Source organism: Heptranchias perlo, chromosome 7 (assembly GCF_035084215.1).
Source record: "Heptranchias perlo isolate sHepPer1 chromosome 7, sHepPer1.hap1, whole genome shotgun sequence".
NCBI lineage: Eukaryota > Metazoa > Chordata > Chondrichthyes > Hexanchiformes > Hexanchidae > Heptranchias > Heptranchias perlo.
Window position 1 is genome coordinate 31,101,486 of NC_090331.1, and position 27,087 is coordinate 31,128,572.

General features: G+C 40.8%; 1 protein-coding gene across 5 annotated transcripts in view; it reads right to left on the minus strand.

Moving 5' to 3' along the window:
- The window catches only part of rab3gap1 (RAB3 GTPase activating protein subunit 1), a 94,033-nt gene that overhangs the window by 47,403 nt on the left and 19,543 nt on the right, over positions 1-27,087 (minus strand). For all 5 annotated transcript variants that reach the window (XM_067987245.1, XM_067987244.1, XM_067987248.1 and 2 more), the window contains 3 exons: positions 17,159-17,324; positions 14,017-14,116; positions 10,760-10,841 (listed from right to left, as the gene is read on the minus strand). In XM_067987245.1, coding sequence (XP_067843346.1) covers positions 10,760-10,841; positions 14,017-14,116; positions 17,159-17,324 — 348 coding nt within the window. The remainder of the gene's footprint in view (positions 1-10,759; positions 10,842-14,016; positions 14,117-17,158; positions 17,325-27,087) is intronic.

The following is a 27,087-nucleotide window of genomic DNA, read 5'->3' on the forward strand; positions in this document are numbered from 1 at the left end:
CACAACTAGTGGAAATAGATTCTCTCTATCTACCCTATCAGTTCCCTTTCATATAGAATCATAGAAGTTTACAACATGGAAACAGGCCCTTCGGCCCAACATGTCCATGTCGCCCAGTTTATACCACTAAACTAGTCCCAATTGCCTGCACTTGGCCCATATCCCTCTATACCCCTCTTACCCATGTAACTGTCCAAATGCTTTTTAAAAGACAAAATTGTACCCGCCTCTACTACTGCCTCTGGCAGCTCGTTCCAGACACTCACCACCCTTTGAGTGAAAAAATTGCCCCTCTGGACCCTTTTGTATCTCTCCCCTCTCACCTTAAATCTATGCCCCCTCGTTATAGACTCCCCTACCTTTGGGAAAAGATTTTGACTATCTACCTTATCTATGCCCCTCATTATTTTATAGACTTCTATAAGATCACCCCTTAACCTCCTACTCTCCAGGGAAAAAAGTCTCAGTCTATCCAACCTCTCCCTATAAGTCAAACCATCAAGTCCAGGTAGCATCCTAGTAAATCTTTTCTGCACTCTTTCTAGTTTAATAATATCCTTTCTATAATAGGGTGACCAGAACTGTACACAGTATTCCAAGTGTGGCCTTACTAATGTCTTGTACAACTTCAACAAGACATCCCAACTCCTGTATTCAATGTTCTGACCAATGAAACCAAGCATGCTGAATGCCTTCTTCACCACCCTATCCACCTGTGACTCCACTTTCAAGGAGCTATGAACCTGTACTCCGAGATCTCTTTGTTCTATAACTCTCCCCAATGCCCTACCATTAACGGAGTAGGTCCTGGCCCGATTCGATCTACCAAAATGCATCACCTCACATTTATCTAAATTAAACTCCATCTGCCATTCATCGGCCCACTGGCCCAATTTATCAAGATCCCGTTGCAATCCTAGATAACCTTCTTCACTGTCCACAATGCCACCAATCTTGGCGTCATCTGCAAACTTACTAACCATGCCTCCTAAATTCTCATCCAAATCATTAATATAAATAACAAGTAACAGCGGACCCAGCACCGATCCCTGAGGCACACCGCTGGTCACCGGCCTCCAGTTTGAAAAACAACCCTCTACAACCACCCTCTGTCTTCTGTCGTCAATCCAATTTTGTATCCAATTGGCTACCTCACCTTGGATCCCATGAGATTTAACCTTACGTAACAACCTACCATGCGGTACCTTGTGAAAGGCTTTGCTGAAGTCCATGTAGACCATGTCTACTGCACAGCCCTCATCTATCTTCTTGGTTACCCCTTCAAAAAACTCAATCAAATTCGTGAGACATGATTTTCCACTCACAAAACCATGCTGACTGTTCCTAATCAGTCCCTGCCTCTCCAAATGCCTGTAGATCCTGTCTCTCAGAATACCCTCTAACAACTTACCCACTACAGATGTCAGGCTCACCGGTCTGTAGTTCCCAGGCTTTTCCCTGCCGCCCTTCTTAAACAAAGGCACAACATTTGCTACCCTCCAATCTTCAGGCACCTCACCTGTAACTGTCGATGATTCAAATATCTCTGCGAGGGGACCCGCAATTTCCTCCCTAACCTCCCATAACGTCCTGGGATACATTTCATCAGGTCCCGGAGATTTATCTAACTTGATGCGCGTTAAGACTTCCAGCACCTCCCTCTCTGTAATATGTACACTCCTCAAGACATCACTATTTATTTCCCCAAGTTCCCTAACATCCATGCCTTTCTCAACCGTAAATACCGATGTGAAATATTCATTTAGGATCTCACCCATCTCTTGTGGTTCCGCACATACATGACCTTGTTGATCCTTAAGAGGCCCTACTCTCTCCCTAGTTACTCTTTTGCCCTTTATGTATTTGTAGAAGCTCTTTGGATTCTCCTTTGCCTTATCTGCCAAAGCAATCTCATGTCCCCTTTTTGCCCTCCTGATTTCTCTCTTAACTCTACTCCGGCAATCTCTATACTCTCCAAGGGATCCGCTTGATCCCAGCTGTCTATGCATGTCATATGCCTCCTTCTTCTTTTTGACTAGGGCCACAATCTCCCGAATCATCCAAGGTTCCCTACTTCTACCAGCCTTGCCCTTCACTTTATAAGGAATGTGCTTACCCTGAACCCTGGTTAACACACTTTTGAAAGCCTCCCACTTACCAGACGTCCCTTTGCCTGCCAACAGACTCTCCCAATCAACTTCTGAAAGTTCCTGTCTAATACCATCAAAATTGGCCTTTCCCCAATTTAGAATTTTAACTTTTGGGCCAGACCTATCCTTCTCCATAGCTATCTTAAAACTAATGGGATTATGATCACTGGTCCCAAAGTGATCCCTCACTAACTCTTCTGTCACCTGCCCTTCCTTATTTCCCAAGAGGAGGTCAAGTTTTGCCCCCTCTCTAGTCGGGCCATCCACATACTGAATGAGAAATTCCTCCTGAATACACTCAACAAATTTCTCTCCATCCAAGCCCCTAATGCTATGGCTGTCCCAGTCAATGTTGGGAAAGTTAAAGTCCCCTACTATTACCACCCTATTTTTCTTGCAGCTGTCTGTAATCTCCTTACATATTTGCTCCTCAATTTCCCGTTGACTATTTGGGGGTCTGTAGTACAATCCTATCAAAGTGATCTCTCCCTTCTTATTTTTCAGTTCTACCCATATAGACTCAGTGGGCGAACCCTTGGATATATCCCCTCTCACTACTGCCGTGATGTTCTCCCTAATCAAGAACGCAACTCCCCCTCCTCTCTTACCTCCTGCTCTGTCTTTCCTATAGCATCTGTACCCTGGAACATTGAGCTGCCAGTCCTGCCCCTCCCTTAGCCATGTTTCAGTAATAGCTATAACATCCCAGTCCCATGTACCCATCCATGCCCTGAGTTCATCTGCCTTGCCCATCAGACTCCTTGCATTGAAATAAATGCAGTTTAATCTAGACTTCCCCTGGTCTTTGCCCTGCTTTCTCAGACCATCTGTCCGGTCATGTTCTGTACACTCTCCCTTACTGCCTTTTGTTTCTGTCACCACTTTACTTCCCACTGACTTCCTGCATCGGTTCCCATCCCCCTGTCACATTAGTTTAAACCCTCCCCAACAGCACTAGCAAACACTCCCCCTAGGACATTGGTTCCAGTCCTGCCCAGATGCAGACCGTCCAATTTGTACTGGTCCCACCTCCCCCAGAACCGGTTCCAATGGCCCAGGAATTTGAATCCCTCCCTCTTGCACCATCTCTCAAGCCACGTATTCATCCTAGCTATCCTGTCATTCCTACTCTGACTAGCCCGTGGCACTGGTAGCAATCCTGAGATTACTACCTTTGAGGTCCTACTTTTTAGTTTAACTCCTAACTCCCTAAATTCAGCTTGTACGACCTCATCCCGTTTTTTACCTATATCGTTGGTACCTATATCTTGAAAACTTCGATCAAATCACCCGTTAATCTTCTAAATTCTAGGGAATACAACCTTAGTTTGTGTAATCTCTCCTCATAATTTAACCTTTGGAGTCTAGGTATCATTCTAGTAAATCTACGCTGCACTCCGTCCAAGGCCAATATATCCTGCCTAAGGTATGCTGCCCAGAACTGAGCTCAGTACTCCAGGTGTGGTCTAACCAGGGCTTTGTATCGCTGTAGCATAACTTCTACCCCCTTGTATTCTAGTCCTCTAGAGACAGAGGCCTGCATTCCATTAGCCTTTTGATTATTTTCTGTACCTGTCCATGACATTTTAATGATCTCTGTACTTGGACCCAAGTCTCTTTGGACCGTCACTGTTTCAAGATTTTCACCAATTAGAAAGTACTCTGGTCTATACTTTTTAGGTCCAAAGTGGATGACCTCACACTTGTCTACATTGAAATCCATTTGCCACAGTTTTGCCCATTCACTTAATCTATCAATATTTCTCTGTAATTTTATGCTTCCATCTACACTGCTTACAATGCTGACTATCTTTGTGTCGTAGGCAAACTTGGATATGTGGCTCTCTATCCTGCCATCTAAGTTGTTAATAAATACCATGAGTAGTTGAGGCCCCAACACAGATCCCTGTGAGACACCACTAGTCACATCCTGCCAATGTGAGTATCCACCCATTATCACAACTCTCTGTCTCCTGCTGCTCAGCTAATTTCCTAACCAAGTTAATAATTTGCCCTCAATTCCATGAGCTTCAACTTTAGCTAACAGTCTCTTATGAGGGACTTTATCAAACGCCTTCTGGGAGTCCATAAAAACAACATCCATAGACATTTCCCTGTCCACTACTTTAGTCACCTCTTCAAAAAAATTCAATGAGGTCCGTCAGGCATGACCTACCCTTTACAAATCCATGCTGGCTCTCTCTGATCAGCGGAAAATTTACGGTGTTCAGTCACTCTATCCTTAATTATAGACTCTAGTAATTGCCCAACAGATGTTAGGCTAACTGACCTATACTTCCCTGATTTCCCTCTCTTACCTTTCTTAAATAACGGAGTGACATGTGCAATTTTCCAATCTAAAGGAACGGTTCCTGAACTGAGACAACTTTAGAAGATTATAGTTAGGGCTTCTGCAATGTTCTCACCTACTTCCTTTAAAACCCTGGGATGGAAACCATCTGGTGCTAGGGATTTGTCACTCTTTAGTGCCATTATCGTCATTACTGTTAATTTGCTTATGTTAATTATGGCGAGTTCCCATCCCTGATTCAAAATTAGTTTCTTTGGGGTGTCCAGCATGCTAGTCTCTTCCTCTACTGTAAAAACTGATGCAAAGTAATTATTTAACATGTCCACCATTTCCTTATTTTTATTTACAACATCACCATTATTAGTTTTTAAGGGGCCTACGTTGCTCTTGAACACCCTCTTTTTCCTATAATTGTAAAAATATTTTGTGTTGATTTTGATATCCCTTGCAAGTATTTTTTCATACTCCCTTTTTGTAGCTTTTATTCTCTGTTTTGTCACTCTTTGCTGTACTTTGTATCTCTCCATATTGCCAGGATCTGTACTATTTTTTGCATTTTTATATGCTTTTTCTTTTAGTTTTATGTTGTCCCTGGCTCTTTTTTTTGGCAAGTAGAGCTCTTGCTTCTTAGGGGTATAAACTGGTTCTGTATCACGATAAATCATTTTTTGAACACCTCCCACTGATCTTCTGTCGTTTACCTTTTAACAGATTTGCCCAGTTTACTGTGGATAGTCTCTGTCTCATCCCGTTGAAGTCGACCGCACCTAAATTTAGAATCTTAGTAGCTGATATGGGCTTCTTCCTTTCAAACACAACGTTGAACTCGATCATATTATGATCACTATTGGATAAATGTTCGCCCCTCAGTCTTCTCTTTTCCAGAGAAAAGAGCCCCTGCCTGCTCAATCTTTCCTGATACGTATAACTTCTCAGTTCTAGTATCATCCTTGTAAATCTTTTTTTGCACCTTCTCCAGTGCCTATCCTTTCTATAATATGGAGGCCAGAACTGATCACAGTACTCAAAGTGCGGTCTAACCAAGGTTCTATACAAGTTTAACATAACTTTTCAGCTTTTCCATTTTATCCCCCTAGAAATGAACCCTAATACTTTGTTTGCTGTTGTGTTGCATCATAAGTGACAGCCTTGGAGTGTCTGTTTTAATAAAGACACACCATGAATTAATAAAGAAATAAGGGCAAAATTGAAACTGAAGAAAAAGGCATACACTAAGCACACAGACAACAAAGGAGAGGACAACAATAGGAATATGAAAAGATTAGGAAAGAAGTCAGCGAAATGGCATAAATATCAAATAATTACTTTGCCTCAGTATTTACCAGGGAGACTAACATGGTGATTAGAAGAGATCAAAAAAGATATAAAGACATTTAAAATAGAAAGGGCTGAGATAATTGATAAACTAATCAAACGTAGAGGGGATAAAACCCCTGGTCCAGATGGATTGCATCTATGCATATTAAAAGTAGTTAGGGAAGAGATAGCAGAGGCACTATTACATATATATATATAAATTCATTAGAAAAGGAAATGGTGCCAGAGGACTGCCGGATAGCTAATGTGATTACTTAAAAAAAGATAGAACCGGTCCAGGGAACTGTAGACCAATTAGCTCAATGTCGGTGGTAGGAAAGATAATGGAATCCTTACTCAAAGATGTAACAGAAAAACATCTAGAAACCGAAAATACAATAAAGAATAGTCAGCACAGATTTCAAAAGGGAAGGTTATGCTTGAGCAACCTTATTGAATTCTTTGAAGTAACACAAAGGGTAGTCAAGGGTAATGCAGTAGATGTAATATATTTGGATTTTCAAAAGGTCTTCGATAAGGTACCGCATAGTAGACTCATGATTATGGTCAGAGCATGTGGAGTCAGGGGGCAAGTAGCAGAATGGATAGCAAGCTGGCTACAAAACAGAAAACAGAAAGTAGTGGTTAAAAGTAGCTACTGAGACTGGCAAATAATGGGAAGTGGTGTTCCACAAGGATCGGTGCTGGGACCACTGTTGTTCACCATTTACATAAACGGTTCAGATTCGAGAATAGGAAGTACAATTTCAAAATTTGCGGACAAAACCAAATTGGGGGGTATAATTAATACTGAGGAGGATTGCAACAAAATACAGGAAGGTAGGAAGAATAAGGAGGCCACATACCCCTGGGAAAATAATAGTCTAAATGGGGTTAAGAATTAGAGGGATCTGGGGGTACAGATACACAAATCACTAAAAGTAGTGACTCAGGTTCATAATGTCATAAAAAAAGCAAATATCTCTAGAGGGATAGAACTGAAAAGCAGGGAAGTTATGTTAAACTTGTACAGAACCTTAGTTAGACCACACTGAAGTACTGTAAACAGTTCTGGTCGCCATATTATAAAAAGGCTATAGTGGCACTGGAGAAGGTGCAAAAAATATTTACTAGAATGATACCAGAACTGAGAGGTTCTCAGGAAAGATTGAACAGGCTGGGGCTCTTTTCTCTAGAAAAGAGACAGAGGGGTGACCTGATAGGGGTCTTTAAGATTATGAAAGGGTTTAATAGAGTAGACGTAGAAAAGATGTTTCCACTTGCGGAGGTGACCAGAACTAGGATCCATAAATATAAGACAGTCACTAATAAATCCAATAGGGAATTCAGGAGAAGCTTCTTTACCCAGAAAGCGGAACTCGCTACCACAAGGAGTAGCTGAGGCAACTAGCAAAGATGCATTTAAGGGGAAGCTAGATAAACACGAGGGAGAAACGAATAGAAGGACATTTTGATGCAGTTACGGTGGGGGGGGAGGCTCGTATGGAGCATAAATACAGACATGGACCGGTTGGGCCGAATGGCCTGTTACTGTGCTGTACATTCTATGTAATTCTATATAAGTTCTTAAGTTATTCTGGCACTCCTTTTCACAGATGCATGACTGAAATTCTATGGGCTGTAACTTTGGCAGAAACTCCAGGAAGTTGGTCTAACCAGGGTTTCTGCGGAGTTACAGCGGTAGATCGGGAGAACCCCAATGGGAATTCTACTTCATTATGTTGCTGTGAGACTCATCTGCAGTTTAGTGTGCTTTACTCATCATTTTGGATAATGGACTAGGTCCCAATGCTGGTAAGTTTGTGGCATATAAGACATGTATCGAAATAGTTTTTCCTCATGATTCAGAACTCCTAGACATGCAACTGAAGGGCTTTTGTTAGATGAAGTGTAAGATGGATTTGTGGCAAAAATGGGAAACAGTTACAGGGATGGAGGGCTCTGACTTACTCCAAACTGTCACTGAGCACTCTCTTTGCCAATGCCCTTCACACTAGGGCACGTATTAAGCAGTTGGTGATGAGCAAGTCTAAGATGCAGTAGTGGAATTACACATCTAAAACATCCTTGTGTCCAGCATGTCAAAAGATGCTCATGTTGCTCCTTCCAACTTTTTTAAAAATGTGTTTTCAGGGTGTGAGCAATTTATTGGTGGTGGGTCGTCTTAAACCGCTGCAGTCCCAATGGGCATGGTGTCCCTGCAATAGTGTTAGGTATTGATTATTTTTTTTTAATATAATGGTTGCTTTGCACCAAGTGATTTAGTAGGCCACTTCAGAGTATTAAGGATGACATGTAACCCTGGGCAGGGGTGGCCAGGTCCCCTAGACATCAGTGAACCAGTTAGGTTTTTACGACAATCCAGCAGATTTCCTGGTCATTTTTTTGGTGATTGCCCACAGATTTTTTCAATTTCACAACTTGCCATGGTGGTATTTGAACCTTTGGCTGCTAGTCCAGTATCATTACCACTAGGCCACTGTAATCACTGCAGTCTTTGTGGTGAAGGTGCTTTCTCAAATCTGAAAATGACTATCCATTATATAGTTAATGAGGAATCTCAGATTTGGGGTGGCAGCTATTAGGTATGAGAAAATGCATCCATACATCTAGGGGTCAGTGCCTACCATCATTGGGCTGCAGAGAGGCAAGCAGCTGCTGAAGCTCTACACCTTCAACTGGTGGAATTACTGTTCAAAGGGGTATGGTGTATATCCCTATTGTGGTCAGGACCAGGGTATCAAATCACTTATATGATGGGCGAGCGGGACTTGATGTGGGATGTAATACAGGTAGGAATTTTTGTTGAGCTGAAGTTAATGGAGAATGGAGGATGGGAGGCCGGCCAGTAGAGTATTGGACTAATCGAGTCTGGAGGTGACAAAGGCATGGAACAGGGTTTTGGATAGGCTCAGGCAGAGCCAGAGATAGACAATGTTACGAAGGTGGAAGTAGGCAGGCTTTGTGATGGAGAGGATATGGGATTGGAAACTCAGCTCCAGGTCAAATAGGGCACCAAGATTGCAACCAGTCTGGGTTCAACCCAAGACAGTGGCCGGGGAGGGGAATGGAATCGGTGACAAGGGTACAGGGCTTGTGGCGGGGGCCAAAGACGATGGCTTCAGTCTTCTCAATGCTAAACTTGCAAATCCATAAGCCTCAGTTTTGCTAACTTACACCTAAGCTTTGTAGACTTAAATAAGTGAGGTGTATCTCTAAAGGGAAGAGAGCGCACTCCATTTTGGGCAGAAATAAAATCAACCTGTGTTGATTTCCCTCAGTAGTTTGGTGTGGAGACCCTGAAGCATGGTGAAGGGTTTCTGCATGTGTAAGACACCTGGCTGACCAAAAAAAAAATCTGTCACGGCAAAGAGGCCATCAAGCACTCAGGTTTGACAGTTATCCTTTGTTGCAAGGTCAGTGTTACCCAAAACAGCTATAGGCTGCTCTCTAAACAAACTGTAGTCCGAGATTTCCTAGTGATTTTAAACAATATAATTGGAAATATGCAAGATGCAGAATCCATGGGGATCATCTAATCCATTGATCTCAGTTCCTCAATCAACTAGCTTTGCAGAATCACTGAATCCAGTTTAAACAGGTAAAATGTACACGGTTTGAATTGAATGTAGGTAAGAAACATAGAAGTTTACAACACAGGAGGTGGCCATTCAGCCCATCATATAAGTGTTCCTTTCCTAGAGCAATCCAAAACTAATGGATTTTTCCTATACTCCCCATAGCCCTGTTTCAAATATTTATCCAATTTTCCCATAAAAGATGTAATGATCGCTCCTTCTACTACCTTCCAATTGCAAAGTATTCCAAGCTCCAACTACCTCTGCATAAGGAAATTTCTCCTAATCCCTCTCCTCACTCTCAGTCAATTTTATATTGACACCCCTTGGCAATGACTCCCCAACCAGAGGAAATAATCTTTCCCTATTCAATCTATCTTAACTCTTCATAAATTTTACAAACTGCTATTAAATCTCCTTTTAGTCTTCTCTTCTCTAGTGGAAATATTCCTAGTATCTGAAGTCTTTCCTTATAATTATAGGTTTCCACCCTGGCATCATCCTGATGAATCTGCGTCGTATGCTCTCTGTGGCTTTAATAAACTTGATCTAATGGAGTGCCTAAAACTGCACACACTATTCTAACTGTGGTTTGTGTCATCTGACCATTTGGATTAATAACATCAGGTTATGTTGGTACATCAGGTATTGATTACCAGCCAGACAGGCGGAGTATCAAAGTATGAAGTATCCAATAGATTCCTTTTAAACAATTTAAAATGCCCATTTTTTCTAAAAAGGCACCATTTTAGAAGTGCTTTATAAATCATTTTTAAAAATATTTATTGTATTAGGGCATTTTAAAAATAATTTTATTGAGATATCTTTAAAACTAAAAAAAAATTACATTTTCATATTAAATTTAGTTGGAACTGCTACAGTCAGGCCTAGTGGTGCTGCAAATTCTAAGGGCCCTGATAATTCCCTTAAAATAGCACACTGCGTACAATGGGTCAGAAATTCCCGATGGTTTAAGGTGTAAAATTTTTTTTTTAAAATCAAAATGTAGAAACTCCTCTAACCTGGGAGGAAATGGCCTGATTTACACTAAATATAACATTTTCAAACACACCAAAAAGAAAGCAAAGCAAAACTGATTTAAATAAAGTCACTAATACTTATTTGGTGAGTGCAGAAGAACATTCTTATACCAAATTATGTGGTATTTTGATAGTGTATTGCTATTAATGCATTAAAAATACCAAATGGATCCTAGCTTGTTCCATAAAACAAAAATATACATATTGGTTTATTACATGTAACTTTCTAACTGAAAAATGTTTCGTCTACTTAGATGTATTTCAGGATCAGACAAATGAAAACAAGCATGTCAAGTAATTAATTTCTGTCACTGCATGAGTCAGGAAATCGCACAGCCTCACCTAATAGGGTCTTCACATGCTCCAAATGGTAATTTTCCAAATTCTAGACCACCCACTTCTCCTCCAACCAATGCATCAAAATCTGTATATAAAGGAAAATTCTGTATGAGCCATTTTGCAAATATAAAATGTTAGCAACTCATCAAAATCTTATACAGCTGACACATATCTACCATGCATAAATTAACTATTTTAATTTCTGAATTAGTCAGGCCACCGGATAAAATACAGCAATACCACAGTACATTGCTTCCATAGGGAGCCTTAACAACATATTTCCTGTTTCTGTCCAAGAATAATGTTTGATAAGCTAAGATTTATCCCAAACACATCACTTTATACAGTTTATAGTTTTTATAATATTTACAGTACATAGATCTATGGTTTGCAACAAAGACTAGAACCTGCATCACAACAACGTAGAGAGCCAAAATCGCATGATATGGATGTCAATCGTGTGTGAATGTGATGACGTGAATGCACTCAAGAAATTACCACACCAACAGTGAGATCCGGATAATGTTAGTTGCACAACATATGTTTTAATGTAATTATTGTGACTTGTTGCAAAATCTGTTACAAAGTTACTTGGCTAAGCACCTGCCCAGATGGCTAGAATAGGCTACAAGTTGTGCATGTCATTTTGTTTTGAAATTTAAGATCCTGTATAAAGTCAATCAGGATTTAAAATCCTGAATAAAGTTTAAAGCACCAGCTTCAAACGTACAGGGAAGCAACACATTACTTCACAATATGCATAATATTCCAAGCAACATAAGCTTCCCAAAAATAAAAGCAATGCAAAAATATTAAGATACTTCACCATGACTTCAATGTACCCTAGATATATTGTATAAGTTGCCTACATATCAGACCAGGTGTTGTGCGAGTAACCTGAGGCTGTATTACTGCATATAAGGCTTGTAACATAACACACAATTTTGCTCACCACAGGAGATCTACTAATTGCCATAGAAATTTGCCAATAATTAATACTGCATTTATTTCAAGTTCAGAGTTGCTGTTTAAGCATAGTGTTTAAGCTGCAATTAAGCTTTACCATCTAGAATTTGGCTAAGGCATAGGAACAGACAATTTTGCCAATCAAGTCTGCCTCAGTATTTTTCTCCACCACCTAATCTAATCCCTGCTTGCTCCCCATTCCCTTTAACAATCCTCTTTTTCAGGCAACTAAATCTGTTGTAAAAGAATTTATAGATTCTGCTTCAACAGCTTGTGGCAGAGAATTCCAAATTTTAACCACCTTCTATGTAAAGAAATCTATATACTGAAATAAAAGTAATAAGAAAACATTAAAAGTAAAAGCCAAGGACGAAGATAACACTTTCTAAGATCAGAAAAGATAACATCTATCCGTAACCTTAAAGGCTTTTTGAAAATCAAATAAAAATGGATAGACTTTTTTTAAAAAGGGATCAGCTGCTCCCGATGCAATAAATTCCAACACTGTATGAGAAGTGCGGGATAGCAGCAAATTTCTAATCCAGTAATTCCAACACTGTGAGTAGTCCAAGAGGGATAGCAGCCACTTGTAATGCAGCTATTACTGATACAATTAAATCCTAACACTATGTTTGAGTGCGAGGGGCAACAGCTGTTACTAAGACAACAAATTCAAATTGCGTATTAAGAGGTGAGAGGCAACAGCACAAGGTGCTGTAAATGCCAGAAGTTCAAATCTATTACTGATTTTATACACCCAAATTTAAACACAGAGCATGATCTTTTATGCCTATATATGGAATGAAAATAGTGCTGCGAAAATCATTTCTGCACTATACCATTCACTGAACAATGCAGCCTATAATATAATCAAATGCACTATCTCAAGGCTAATTATGAAAATTAGAATATTTCATGAGTTCATTAAAAGCTTGAACTCAAATCAATTGAAATTTTAAAAATCCATTTGAGATCATCCGTCAAGTTTTCATTAAGTTATTGGGTTAAAAGCATTTTTGAATCCAAGCCAGTGACAGTTTCTCCAGATTTATAGGCCATCTAAATAAATTTAGTTTCATGTGAATGCACTCAGAAAATCGAATGAAATGGAAGCCTTCTACTATTATTTCAGTGTTAAAATGCGACTGCTCATACTCTTACCAGTAAAGTTAATTCTGCTCTCTCATATTTGCATAAATTGTATGCAGTGTTCACATTTCACTTTTGCTTTATATAAAAAACTAGTACTTTCTCCCTTCTTTTGTCCTCCTGCATCATATACCATACCTCAACAGAAGGCCCAGTCAAGCAACCTGATTATTGACATTTGCATGGAATATCTAAAATTATATCTCAAAATTAAAAGCCAGCAAAACAAACCGTTGAGGTACTCACCGGGTAAAAAGCAATAATTCAATAGTTTGGCACTGCATAGCTAATATGTGTCTTGATATCAATGCAGGTACGTGTGTTGTCCCCCTCCCTAATCTTGAAAGTTATCAAGAAATGGAGAGCAACCAGTGGTTCGGCCACAACTAAAGTATTGTGTCCAGTTCTGAGCACCGCACTTTAGGGAAGATGTGAAGCCCTTAGAGAGGGTGCAGAAGAGATTTACTAGAATTATTTCAGGGATGAGGGACTTTGGTTACGTGAATAGACTGGAGAAGCTGGGGTTGTTCTCCTTGGAACAGAGATGGTTGCAAGGAGATTTGATAGAGGTATTCAAAATCATGAAGGGTCTAGGCATAGTATATAGAGAGAAAATGTTCCCATTGGCAGAAGAGTCAAGAACCTGAGGACATAGATTTAAGGTGATTGGCAAAAGAACCAAAGGTGACGTGAGGAAAAACTTTTTAAAAAAAAAAAAGTGAGTGGTTAGAATCTGAAATGCACTGCCCGAGGGGGTGGTGGAGGCAGATTCGATCATGGCCTTCAAAAGGGAACTGGATAAGTACTTGGAAGGAAAAAATTTGCAGAGCTACAGGGATAGGGCGGGGGAGTGGGACCAGCTGGATTGCTCTTGCATAGAGCCGGCGTGGACTCGATAGGCCGAATGGCCTCCTTCAGTGCTGTAACCTTTCTATGATTCTAGGTCAAGAAAGGAGGTGAAATGCAAGTAGAAATAAGGTAAAAAAGCAAAGTTTGAGCATGGGGTAAAAATGACACAGAATGCATTAAAGGAACTATGGCCTGCTGTTTGAATTTTCATGATGCTCAATAGCAACCGTTAAATTTCAGTTAGGAGATATTCATATGTAATCTTATAGAATTAAATACAACCTGGAGTATCCTACCTGGAGGCTGCTGGGGCCAAGAGTACTGTTGCCAGTCTTGAAGGACATAAGTAAACCGAATAGCTACACTTATTGGGGGCAAAGGTGTCAAAGGGCACCCCTAGAAGAGAAAAACATATGGGCAGTTTTACTTCTTATTAAGCTGTCTAAGTAAACATGAAAGACCAGGCTAAAATTTCCTCCAATTCAGAAGTCACTTCATCCTTTGAGCTACAAACATTTGCAATTTCATTTTACATAAACATCACTCACTGGTTAAAAAAGATATTAAAGGATGTAAAAATAATGATGAAGTTCACGTGTTAATTACACAAGATACAATATGAAACTAATGTACACAGATGCAGCTTCTCTCTTCTAAATCTTCTTTCACCATCACTTATTCTCACAGCACAAGCATGCATAATGTTAAAACTTTCTAGGCTTCAATGCCTCCTCATCTTCACTTCAGAAATGTAACTTCTCAGTATCTAATAATTCTCACCTTGATTTCATTTCTTGCAGGAGAAAGCCCGCAATGGAAGGCAATGCTCAGCAATGGGAGGAAGGTAAACTTCAATAAAGGAAGTAATCTCCTTTGAGAAGCAGGCCCTCTCCATGCTAGGAAATAAAATTCTAGAGGTTGTGGAAATTGCAGAAGAGGGCAAGTGCTAGGTGGGGGTTAGTATCCCAATGCTCCTTCCAGAATACTGCAATATAAAATTCTATCAGAAGAACTTACACAATTTTTCCAAGAGAAGTAGAACCATGTGAAATGCTTGCCTAAGCCACAATAGTATTACCATACTAAGTTCCTCCTTGTCACTCTATCCTTTGTGTCTTTGCAGGCTTCCTTTTAGATAGACAGCAGTCAGCACAAGTGGTGAGTCATGGGTGGACAGGAACAGAAGCAGGTGAAGGGAGAGTAAGCAGTCCTTCAGTGAAGTTTAAAGTTGCCTCCCTCTCTAGCTGTTTAGGTCAGGGAACCTGACCTCCATGGTCTAGCTTTTAAGAGAAGGATGCTTTTTGATCAAGCCAGGGTGTTGAGATCACTGGTGGATCTCCCCAGAAGCTTCTACCAAACAGCAGCTAATACAGAGGAATCCAGCAGTGTCACAAGTGGGATGCTGAGAGTTGATTTGTAGAGAGTGTGATAATTCTAGGGCCAACTGCAGCATACCCTCTTGCCAGGGACCACAATGACTGCTCAAACAATCATCCATGCCTTCGAAAGCACTATTGCCACATCATTAGGCATGCCTACTGATACGCGTGCCCAAATAAGATGCCAGATGGGGACAGGTTTCCGTGATGTCACTGAAGCTACCAGTCTTTGCAACCGCAGATCAGAGGAGGCTCTCCAGAGTAATGGAATGGAAGTGACCATGAAAGATGCTGCTCTGTCAGGATAGCAGCACTTCCACAGTACTTCTTCACCCTACCCCAATATCTGTTCAGAGCCAGCAGGTAGGCTGGGCCAGGCTGTCCCCACACCAGCGATAGTTCACAGCCTACACGGGACATCCAAGGCTTGCAGTTGAAGAGATCAAGGGCCACCTCATTCCTAGCACAATGTATCGAGTCATAGGTCCCTTTGTCCAGTCTCCTGTCAGTGGGAGTTCACTTAAAAGTAGCACTAGGATAGATAACCATATACCCAGAACACCACTATGGAAAAAGTAGGTAAAAAGGAAGCACTATGGTGATAAGAAGTGGACAGTCATATAAACAACATATTACAGCAAATCACTGTTGGAACTCAATCACTTTTCTATTTATGCTTTTTTTTAAACTGTAGATTAACAGGGAAATCAAGTGCAGGTGTATACATTGAAGATTTGGGAATAGGAGGGGATTGCAGGTTGGATTATGAAGATTCTCTTTGTACTGATTGTGGAATGGAGCTATTCTATGGAAAAATGGAAGGAGGAATCCTTCTCTTTGCTAGTGAACCAGTTGATGGTTACGCCGGAGAGAGCCAGGCGAATATCTTCAGCAACTATCAATGGTGGCTTGAGGCTGTTGCTCCTCATCTGCATCCAAGTAAGCCATCTTGCAAAACAAGAGGGAAATCACTGTACCAAGCATGGCGTCCAGTGAATGAAAAAGAGTTACATTTTGCAACAATTCCTGAAGCTGAAAATCACTAACGCAAATAATAAAGATGTTTCTAGCCAAGAGCAGCCTGTCTGTTTAAAACAGATAACACCTAAATTTAGATTTGAGGTTAGGATCAGATCAGCCATGATCTTATTAAATGGCGGAGGAAGGCTCGAAGGGCCGATTGGCCTACTCCTGCTCCTATTTCTTATGTTCTTATGTTCTTAAATGGCAACTCTGGAAGCGACAGCACCTGTTTCTTTGGAACAGTTTGCCCCTGAGCTGTATCTGGTACTACGGCATGAAATCTGAGTGCCCAGTTCTCTGACACTCACTTGTCTGCCACTTATATTGCTTCACCCTCTTCAGGCACAGTCAGGTGCAACCACCTGAATAGCTATACAGGAAATTCAGCTGCAGTGATATTCAGATGAAAAACAGGCCAAAGGATTAGCACCCATTTTTCCTATATACTGAACACATTTTTCAGACTCTAAAACCAGAAAAATCAATTACTGTATCCAGTTTCGGGTGCATTACTTTAGGAAGGATCTCAAGGCCACGATGAGGGCACAGAAAAAAATCTAGTAAGATGAAACCAGGGATGAAAGACTCTAGTTATGAAAAGAGATTAGAGAAACTGAGGTCCTTTTAATTAGAAAAGAGAATGCTAAGAGAACTCGTAGAGGTGTTCAAAAATATGGGGCTTTTATTATAGTAAATAAGGAAAAACTAATTCTACTGATCAGTCAGTCCCTAACCAAAAGACATAATTTAAAATCATACAAAAAACAAAAATGCAAAAGGGTTGTTAGGACATGGAACATCCTAACAGAAACACTAGTAGAAGTAGAATCCAGAATAGCTTTTAGAAGGGAAGTGGAAAAAGGATATGGGGAAAGGGCAGGGCATGGAACTAAATGGATATCTTTTTCAGAGAGCCAGTATAGGCAAAATGGGCTGAATAGCCTCCTTCTGTGCTGTGAAATTCTATAATTCTAACTAAATCCAGTAAACTATATTCCCAGAGGTTAATTAAAATGTATTTCTAAAAAATACTTACAATCTTCGATTTAAAAATATCCAGTAGACCAGACAGATGATTATATTGATTTGGCACTTTGCGAAGATGAACCATTTCAAAATCCGTCCGAACACCAGGGCCTTCACACGCACCCACGTACATCCTTCTCGTCTTTTGTTGAATTTGCACAAACAAGGTCACCTGACTAATTTAAAATACACAAATACATGATTTACTAAGCTCTGCAACGCTCCACAGACAAGTTACTTCCAGTCATCACTGCTAAAATGAATCAAAATTTTATAACTAAACATTTGCTAAAAATATTTCAGTTTCTTCTTTTCAAGTAAAAATAAGCTCCTGCTATAAAAATCTTATAGAATACAAATGACCTCTAAACTGGTACTTTACTCTCAATGACCTATGCTTCCCAAACTTTACATGACATATTATAATGTATTTGTTAATGTCAATGATGTCACAAACAAGATACATATCAAAAGTGGCAGGAAGGAAAGAAACAGAGACATAGAACAAGATATTGATTAGGAATTGTTCAATTCTCAATGATTTTAAAGAATTAGATGGGGCTTTGGACTTGAGTAAGTGGACTGGATCTGAGTACCACCATCAATATAGTTCAGTTAATACTGCATCCTACAATTCTCTCATAATTTTGACACATTAGAGATAGTGATCAAAGGGTCTGCATAGGACCTTCTTATGCTTATTACATAATTCTATAAACTCTGGAACAGTTCCTACAGATTGGAGGGTGGCAAATGTAACCCCACTATTTAAAAAGGAGAGAGAAAAAAAAACAGGAAATTACAGACCAGTTAGCCTAACATCAGTAGTGGGGAAAATGCTAGAGTCTGTTATAAAAGATGTGATAACAGAAAACTTGGAGGGCATTAATGGGATTGGACAAAGTCAGCATGGGTTTATGAAAGGGAAATCATGCTTAACAAATCGACTGGAGTTTTTTTGAGGGTGTAACTAGTAGAAGATAGGGAAGGACCAGTGGATGAGATGTATTTGGATTTTCAGAAGGCTTTTGATAAGGTCCCACACAAGAGGTTAGTGTGCAAAATTAAAGCACATGGGATTGGGGGGGAATATACTGGCATGGATTGAGAATTGGTTGACAGACAGGAAACAGAGAGTAGGAATAAACATGTCTTTTTCCAGGTGGCAGGCAGTGACTAATGGGGTACAGGGATCAGTGCTTGGGCCCCAACTATTCACAATATACATCAATGATTTGGATGAGGGAACTAAATGTAACATTTCCAAGTTTGTAGACGACACAAAGCTGGGGTGGAATGTGAACTGTGAGGAGGATGCAAAGAGGCACCAATGTGATTTAGACAAGTTGGGTGAGTGGGCAAGAACATGGCAGATGCAGTATAACGTGGATAAATGTGAGGTTATCCACTTTGGTTGTAAAATCAGAAAGGCAGATTATTATCTGAGTGGTGATAGATTGGGAAAAGGGGAGGTGCAACGAGACCTGGATGTCCTTGTACACCAGTCGCTGAAAGTGAGCATTCAGGTGCAGCAAGCAGTTAGGAAGGCAAATGGTATGTTGGCCTTCATTGCAAGAGGATTCGAGTTCAGGAGCAGGGATGTCTTACTGTAGTTATACAGGGTCTTGGTGAGACCACATCTGGAGTATTGTGCGCAGTTTTGGTCTCCTTATCTGAGGAAGGATGTCCTTGCCATGGGGGGACTGCACCGAAGGTTTACCAGACTGATTCCTGGGATGGCAGGACTGACGTATGAGGAGAGATTGAGTCGACTAGGCCTATATTCACTAGAGTTTAGAAAAATGAGAGGTGATCTCATCGAAACATATAAAATTCTAACAGGACTAGACAGACTAGATGCAAAGAGGATGTTCCCGATGGCTGGAGAGTCTAGAACCAGGGGTCACAGTCTCAGAATACGGGGTATGCCATTTAGAAAAGAGGTGAGGAGAAATTTCTTCACTCAGAGGGTAGTGAACCTGTGGAATTCTCTACTACAGAAGGCAGGGGTCAAGGGATATGGGGAAAAAGCAGGAACAGGGTACTGAGTTAGACGATCAGCCATGATCATTTTGAATGGCGGAGCAGGCCCGAAGGGCCTAATTGCCTACTCTTGCTCCTATTTTCTATGTTTCTAGAATGTACAGCACAGAAACAGCCCGTTCAGCCCAAAAGGTCTATGCAGGTGTTTATGTTCCTCCCACCCCTCTTCATCTAACCCCATCAACATAACCTTTTATTCCTTTCTCCCTCGTGTTTATCTAGCTTCCCCTTAAATCCATCTATGCTATTCTCCTAAACTACTCGTGGTAGCGAGTTCCATATTCTAACCACTCTCTGCTTGAAGAGGTTTCTCCTGAATTCCTTACTGGATTTATCAGTGACTATCTTATATTTATGGCCCCTAGTTTTGGTCTCTCCCACAAGTGGAAACATCCTCTCTACTCCAGTTCTGATGAAAGGTCTTCGACCTGAAATGTTAACTCTGTTTCTTTCTCCACAGATGCTGCCTGACTTTTTCTGTTTTTAGTTCAGATTTCCAGCATCTGCAGTATTTTGCTTTTGATTCTCTACATCTACCCTTTCATAATCTTAAAGACCCCTATCAGGTCACCCCTCAGTCTTCTCCTTTCTAGAGAAAAGAGCCCCAAACTGTTCAATCTTTCCTGAGAGGTATAACCTCTCAGTTCTGGTATCATCCTAGTGAATGTTTTTTGCACCTTCTCCAGTGCCACTGTATCCTTTTAATGCTATGGAAACCAGAACTGTTCACAGTACTCCAGTGTGGTCTAACCAAGGTTCTCTACAAGTTTAACATAACTTCCCTGCTTTTCAGTTCTATCCCTCTAGAAATGAACCCAGTGCTTTGTTAGTTTTTTTTAAATGATATTATTAACCAGAGTCGCTACTTTTAACGATTTGTGTATCTGTATCCACAGGTCCCTCTTATTCTCTACCCCATTTAGACTATTATTTTCCCAGGGGTCTGTGGCCTCCTTATTCTTCCTACCTTCCTGTATTTTGTTGCAGTCCTCCTCAGTATTAACTATACTCCCCAATTTGGTATTGTCCACATTGTACTTCGTATTCTCGAGTCCAAACCGTTTATGTAAATGGTGAACAACAGTGGTCCCAGCATCGATCCTTGTGCAAAACCACTTCCTATTATTTGCCTGTCTCAGTAGCTACCTTTAACCCCTACTTTCCGTTTTGTAGCCAGCTTGCTATCCATTCTGCTACTTATTCCCTGACACAAGTTTAACAACCTCTCTGCTTTTCAATTCTATCCCTCTAGAAATGAACCCCAGTGCTTGGTTTGCTTTTTTTGTTAAACGACCTGCAGCGTTACTTTTAGTGATTTGTGTATCTGTACCCCCAGATCCCTCCGCTCCTCTACCCCATTTAGATTCTTATTATTCTAGCAGTACGTGGCCCTCTTATTCTTCCTACCAAAATGTAATACCTCACACTTATCTATATTGAAATTCATTTGCCAATTACATGTCCATTCTGCAAGTTTATTAATGTCTTCCTATATTTTGTTGCAGTCCTCCTCGGTATTAACTATATGCCCCAACTTGGTGTCGACCGCAAATTTTGAAATTGTACTTCCGATTCCAGAGTCCAAATCATTTATGCAAATGGTATACAACAGTGATCCCAGCACCAATCCTTGTGGAACACCACTTCCCACCTTTTGCCAGCCTAAATAACTAGCTTTAACCTCTACTTTCTGTTTTCAGTTTTATAGCCAGCTTGCTATTCATTCTGCTACTTGTCCCAACTCCACATGCTTTGACCGTAGTCGTGAGTCTACTATGTGGTACCTTATCAAAGGCCTTTTGAAAATTGAAATACATTACATCTACTGCATTACCCTTGTCTGTTACTTCGTCAAAGAATTCAATAAGTTTGGTCAAGCATGACTTTCCTTTTTGAAATCCGTGCTCACTATTCCTTATTATATTTTCGGTTTCTAGATGTTTTTCTTTTATATCTTTGAGTGAGGATTCCATTATCTTTCCTACCACCGACGTTAAGCTAATTGGTCCATAGTTCTGTGGACTGGTTCTCTTTCTCTCTTTTTAAATACAGAAATCACATTAGCTGTCTGCTAGTGTTCTGGCACTATTCCTTTTTCTGATGAATTTTTATATGTACGTAATAGTGCCTCTGCTATCTCTTCCCCAACTTCTCTTAATATGCGTGGATGTAATCCATCCAGATTGCAGATCTGCAGATGCCTACCCCAAAAGCAAACATTTCTATGGCTTCAGGAGTGAGACTAGAAAACATTTCTACACACAAAGGGTGGTAGAAGTTTGGAACTCTCTTCCGCAAATGGCAATTGATGCTAGCTCAATTGCTAAATTTAAATCTGAGATAGATAGCTTTTTGGCAACCAAAGGTATTAAGGGATATGGGCCAAAGGCAGGTATCACAGATCAGCCATGATCTTATCAAATGGTGGAGCAGGCTCGAGGGGCTGAATGGCCTACTCCTGTTCCTATATTTCTAGGAACAGTCGCCATGCAATGCTGTCAAACAGCTCTTCAGCATCCAAAGAGTGCAACCACAGAACCAAATACCACTTTGGCTTTATTAATCAGAAACTGACCACTATATTGCCCATTTGATATGATCCTTAAAAGAACAGTGTTGGGGTCTTTTATTTCAATTATTTTTTTAAAGAACAGTTTTAAAGTCTCCTAACCTGGTAGATGATATTTCTAATTGTACCAATTTTTAGCCCTACTTCAAATGCCAAGTAGCCACTCCAATGGTGTCAATTACAAAAGCAGTGGTTAGCTGCTTCATATGTAATACTGATCAACATCTAGAACTACCACGACTGACATTTCCTGATCGGCGCCAACCGAGATAGTATAGAATCATAGAAAATTTACAGCACAGAAGGAGGCCATTCAGCCCATTGTGACCATGCCAGCCGAAAATGAGCCACCCAGCCTAATCCCACTTTCCAGCACTTGGTCCGTAGCCTTGTAGGTCATGGCACTGTCCTTGAAATTCTCTACACTGCCACGGACACCTCAAATTATTAGGATATCAGTCTTTAATTTCTTAACTTTATTTGCCCTTCATCACAGCATAACAGCAAGCCCTCAGAGATGATTTGAGAGCATCGTGCAAGACTGAACCAAGCAGAATTCTCATTTTCCCAGTTTCCTTGAATTATTCTATATCTTGTTGGACAAAATCTCCATTATTGTAGTTGGAACTACAGCTTGATTTCTGAAATTAAAATCTTCAATTTTTACAATACTATAGAGACCTTAGGATACATTAGAACCACATCAAATTGTCAGTTAAAGTCATTACATGACAAATGGAATGTACATTCACTGTTGATGTGGTGTGTCACACTCTAGTACAGTGGTGTTCAAGCTTTTTGTCTCCATGGGCCACATAGGTGCACAATATGGAGCTCTGGGGGACACATGTAAACCCACCATTTGCATACATCTCAAATTGCTGATAACAGATCTTGATGCTCTTATTTCGAAGTTATCCACCAGTAAAGCACTAAAAATAGACCTTGCCAAATGTCCTTAAAATTCTAATAGGACAACCCAGCTGGCCAAATATCGATGGCCATATTGCCAGAGCTCAGAGCCCATGTGTGGCTCATGGGCTGCAGTTTGGATGGATATCCTTGCTCTAATATATTTGCCAGGCAAAATAACATTGCCTCATTTAAATGGCCAGGTAAACAGTCATAAGCAGAGTACTCCAGTTTCCTCCAAAACATGAAGCACTGCCTTGTATCTTCTGCATCATGCATCGCCTACATGCCTGTCTAGTGCTGCTCTGAATTTCAGAGGAAACCAAGTGTCCAGTGTATGTGGTGAGGGTAACTTGGCTGCAAAATTTAAATCTGCTTACTGCCCTGTAGTATGAACTCACACAACTAACTAGTTTCAGGGTAATTTCAATACAAACGTTGACAATTCAGCTCCAGCGCTAAGGCTTAGTGGGTGATTTGCTTTTTGAACCAAAATACTTGCTGTTATGGGTTTAAATTCAATGCAAAAATGTAGTACAACAAGGAAATAAATTAACCACCCCATCCAACAGCCCAATTATCACTGCAGAGACACTATATAAATGTAAGTTGTTGTTATTGTTGAATCTGCTAAATTGTTTGTGTTTCCTCCACTGTGCCCTGTTGTTCAAGAGGATCAATCTAAAAGGGCTGTTATCAGTTGAAATTCTACCCATTCCCTCCCAGAGAAATATTATGAACGTCCTGGCCCATTTTGGGGGGTTTTCAGAAAATCGACATCGACCATTAATGACACATATAGATATTTGCTCAAATTAAATGAATCCACTAAAACATCTGGATCACAAAAACATCTCTTCAACCTCATAAAAAATGCTTGTTAAAAAAAAATGAACAGTTGTATGTCCACAGAGAAGTAGGACATCACTTTCATCCATTATCTTGCCCTTATTGAGATCAGATTTCTGAAGTGTGCATCCTGAATAAAGGCAAACCTAAATTTCAATTTTCTAAAAATAAATTAGGATATTGTACATTCCCCCCTTCAAGTGGCTTATCCCATCATAATCCAAGTACGTATTTCATTGCAATAGCCTTAAAGCCTATTAACTAACTTACATTATATGCAATAAATGCCTGCATGTTATGACAAGAAAAATTTCTCAATGAGTGATTGTTTTATTTCTGTCAATCAAAAGCTCCCAACTCAGACATGTAACCCCACTTGGGTCATGAAGAAAAACATCTTAACCATCTAGTCCAGCTATCAGAAAATCAGAATGTTACAATTTTTCAATACACATACATGACACAGCATAACCTAGATTGATCAACACTTTTTAAGACAAACACAGAAAACACCTCCACCTAGTGGCTACATGAGTTTTAAAAGCTTTGCATTTGGCGCTTGACTGTAACGTGTGAGAAAGCATCACATTTATAGGCTGCAAAGCATATGCGTTACTCCAATGTCAAGTGAAGCAGACGGATTGATTCAAATTTTGCACTGATGATAAAACAAACACACATTTCTACTTATTTGAGGAAGAAACCAAATATGTTCAATTATACTGAAAAACAAATTCAAAGTCTATTCAGAAGCCATCTTCGTTCCCCATCCACTCCATTTTTAAAAAATTCTTTCATGGGATGTGGGCGTCGCTGGCAAGGCCAGCTTTTATTGCCCTTCCCTAATTGCCCTCAAGGTGGTGATGAGCTGCCTTCTTGAACTGCTGCAGTCCGTGTGGTGAAGGTTCTCCCACAGTACTGTTAGGTAAGGAGATCCAGGATTTTGCCTTCTAGGTGGTAGAGGTCGTGGGTTTGGGAGATGCTGTCGAAGAAGCCTTGGCAAGTTGCTGCAGTGCATCTTGTAGATGGTACACACTGCAGCTATGGTGCGCCGGGGGTGGAGGGAGTGGATGTTTAGAGTGGTGGATGGGGTGCAAATCAAGCAGGCTGCTTTGTCCTGGATGGTGTTGAGCTTCTTGAGTGTTGTTGGAGCTGCACTCATCCAGGCAAGTGGAAGGTATTCCATCACACTCCTGACTTGTGCCTTGTAGATGGTGGAAAGGCTCTGGGGAGTCAGGAGGTGAGTCACTCGCCACAGAATACCCAGCCTCTGACCTGCTCTTGTAGCCACAGTATTTATATGGCTGGTCCAGTTAAGTTTCTGGTCAGTGGTGACCCCCAGGATGTTGATGGTGGGGGATTCAGCGATGGTAATGCCAATGAATGTCAAAGGGAGGTGGTTGGATTCTCTTTGTTGGAGATGGTCATTGCCTGGCACTTGTCTGGCACGAATGTTACTTGCCATTTATCAGTCCAAGCCTGGATGTTGTCCAGGTCTTGCTGCATGCGGGCACGGACTGCTTCATTATCTGAGGGGTTGCAAATGGAACTGAACACTGTGCAATCATCAGCGAACATCCCCATTTCTGACCTTATGATGGAGGGAAGGTCATTGATGAAGCAGCTGAAGATGGTTGGGCCGAGGACACTGCCCTGAGGAAATCCTGCAGCAATGTCCTGGGGCTGAGATGATTGGCCTCCAACAACCACTACCATCTTCCTTTGTGCTAGGTATGACTCCAGCCACTGGAGAGTTTTCCCCCTGATTCCCATTGACTTCAATTTTACTAGGGCTCCTTGGTGCCACAGTCGGTCAAATGCTGCCTTGTTGTCAAGGGCAGTCACTCTCACCTCACCTCTGGAATTCAGCTCTTTTGTCCACGTTTGGACCAAGGCTGTAATGAGGTCTGGAGCCGAGTGGTCCTGGCGGATCCCAAACTGAGCACGAGTGAGCAGGTTATTGGTGACTAAGTGCCGCTTGATAGCACTGTCGACGACACCTTCCATCACTTTGCTGATGATTGAGAGTAGACTGATGGGGCGGTAATTGGCCGGATTGGATTTGTCCTGCTTTTTGTGGACAGGACATACCTGGGCAATTTTCCACATTTTCGGGTAGATGCCAGTGTTGTAGCTGTACTGGAACAATTTGACGAGAGGCACGGCTAGTTCTGGCTCAAGTCTTCAGCACTACAGCCGGGATATTGTCAGGTCTCATAGCCTTTGTTGTATCCAGTGCACTCATCATTTCTTGGTATCACGTGGAGTGAATTGAATTGGCTGAGGACTGGCTTCTGTGATGGTGTGGATATCCGTAACTGTTAAAAAATAAACTCTATACCTGGAGTACATATTATAAAATCAACAAGTTCCACATCACAATTAATGAAATATCTGAATTTATTAAAATTATTATAAACACGGCTGTGAAGTGTTTACAAATGTCTTCAGTCAAAAGTGCCAAGCGGACGATCCAATGGCCTCCTCCCAAGGTCCCTACTATCATCGATACCAATGTCCAGCCAATTCAGTTCACTCCATATGGTATTATGAAGTGGACAAAGCATAAGGTTATGGGCCCTGACAACATCTATGCTGTAGTGCTAAAGTCCTGAGTATAAGAACTAGCCTGCTAGCCAAGCTGTTATAATGCAACTATGCCACTGACATCGACCCAACAATGTAGAAAATTGCTGAAGCATGTCTGATCCATAAAAAGCAGAACATATCTAAACTGGCCAATTGCCACCCTATTAGCTTCCTTACTTTCGTCAGCGAAGTGATGGAAGAAGTATTCAATAGTGCCATCAAGCAACACCAGCTCACCAATACTCTGCAAGAACCACTCAGCTGCAAATTTCGTCACAGCCTTGATCCAGGCATGGACACAGGAGAGCGGAGGTTACTGTCCTCAAAATTGAGGTTGCATTTGACTAAGAATGGTGCTAAGGAGCCATAGCAAAACTGAAGTCTAAGGGAAAATCCTCCAGTGGCTGGATTCTAAAGGGAGTAGATGAAGTAGACCATGACAAGCTATTTCACCTCGTCCAGAACAATAGAACCAGAGGACACAGCTTGCGCTTGAAGGGGGGGTAAATTCAAAACTAATCTGCGGAAACAATATTTCATTGCATAAGTGGTCAATCTATGGAACAGACTCCCTAGGGAGACAGTGGAAGCAATTAGTATTAATTCATTCAAATGTGAATTAGATAGATTTCTTTCAGAAAATAACATTTTGGGATACAGTATATGAGTAATCTGAGACATAACGTGATAAGTGTAGCATGCTTGGGAGGAAAAAAGTGACTTTTGGCCAATGGTTCACAAAGCTCTCCAACATTGGGGTTTTCCTCGTGTCATTTCTGGGTCTGTTGTAGACTAATTAATGAGATTATTAATATCAGAGGAGAAACAGTACCGGAGAAACTAATGGGACTAAAAGCCAATAAATCCCCTGGACCTGATGGCCTACATCCTAAGGTTCTAAAAGAGGTGGCTGCAGAGATAGTGGAGGCATTGGTTGTGAACGTCCAAAATTCCCTTGATTCTAGAATGGTCCCAGC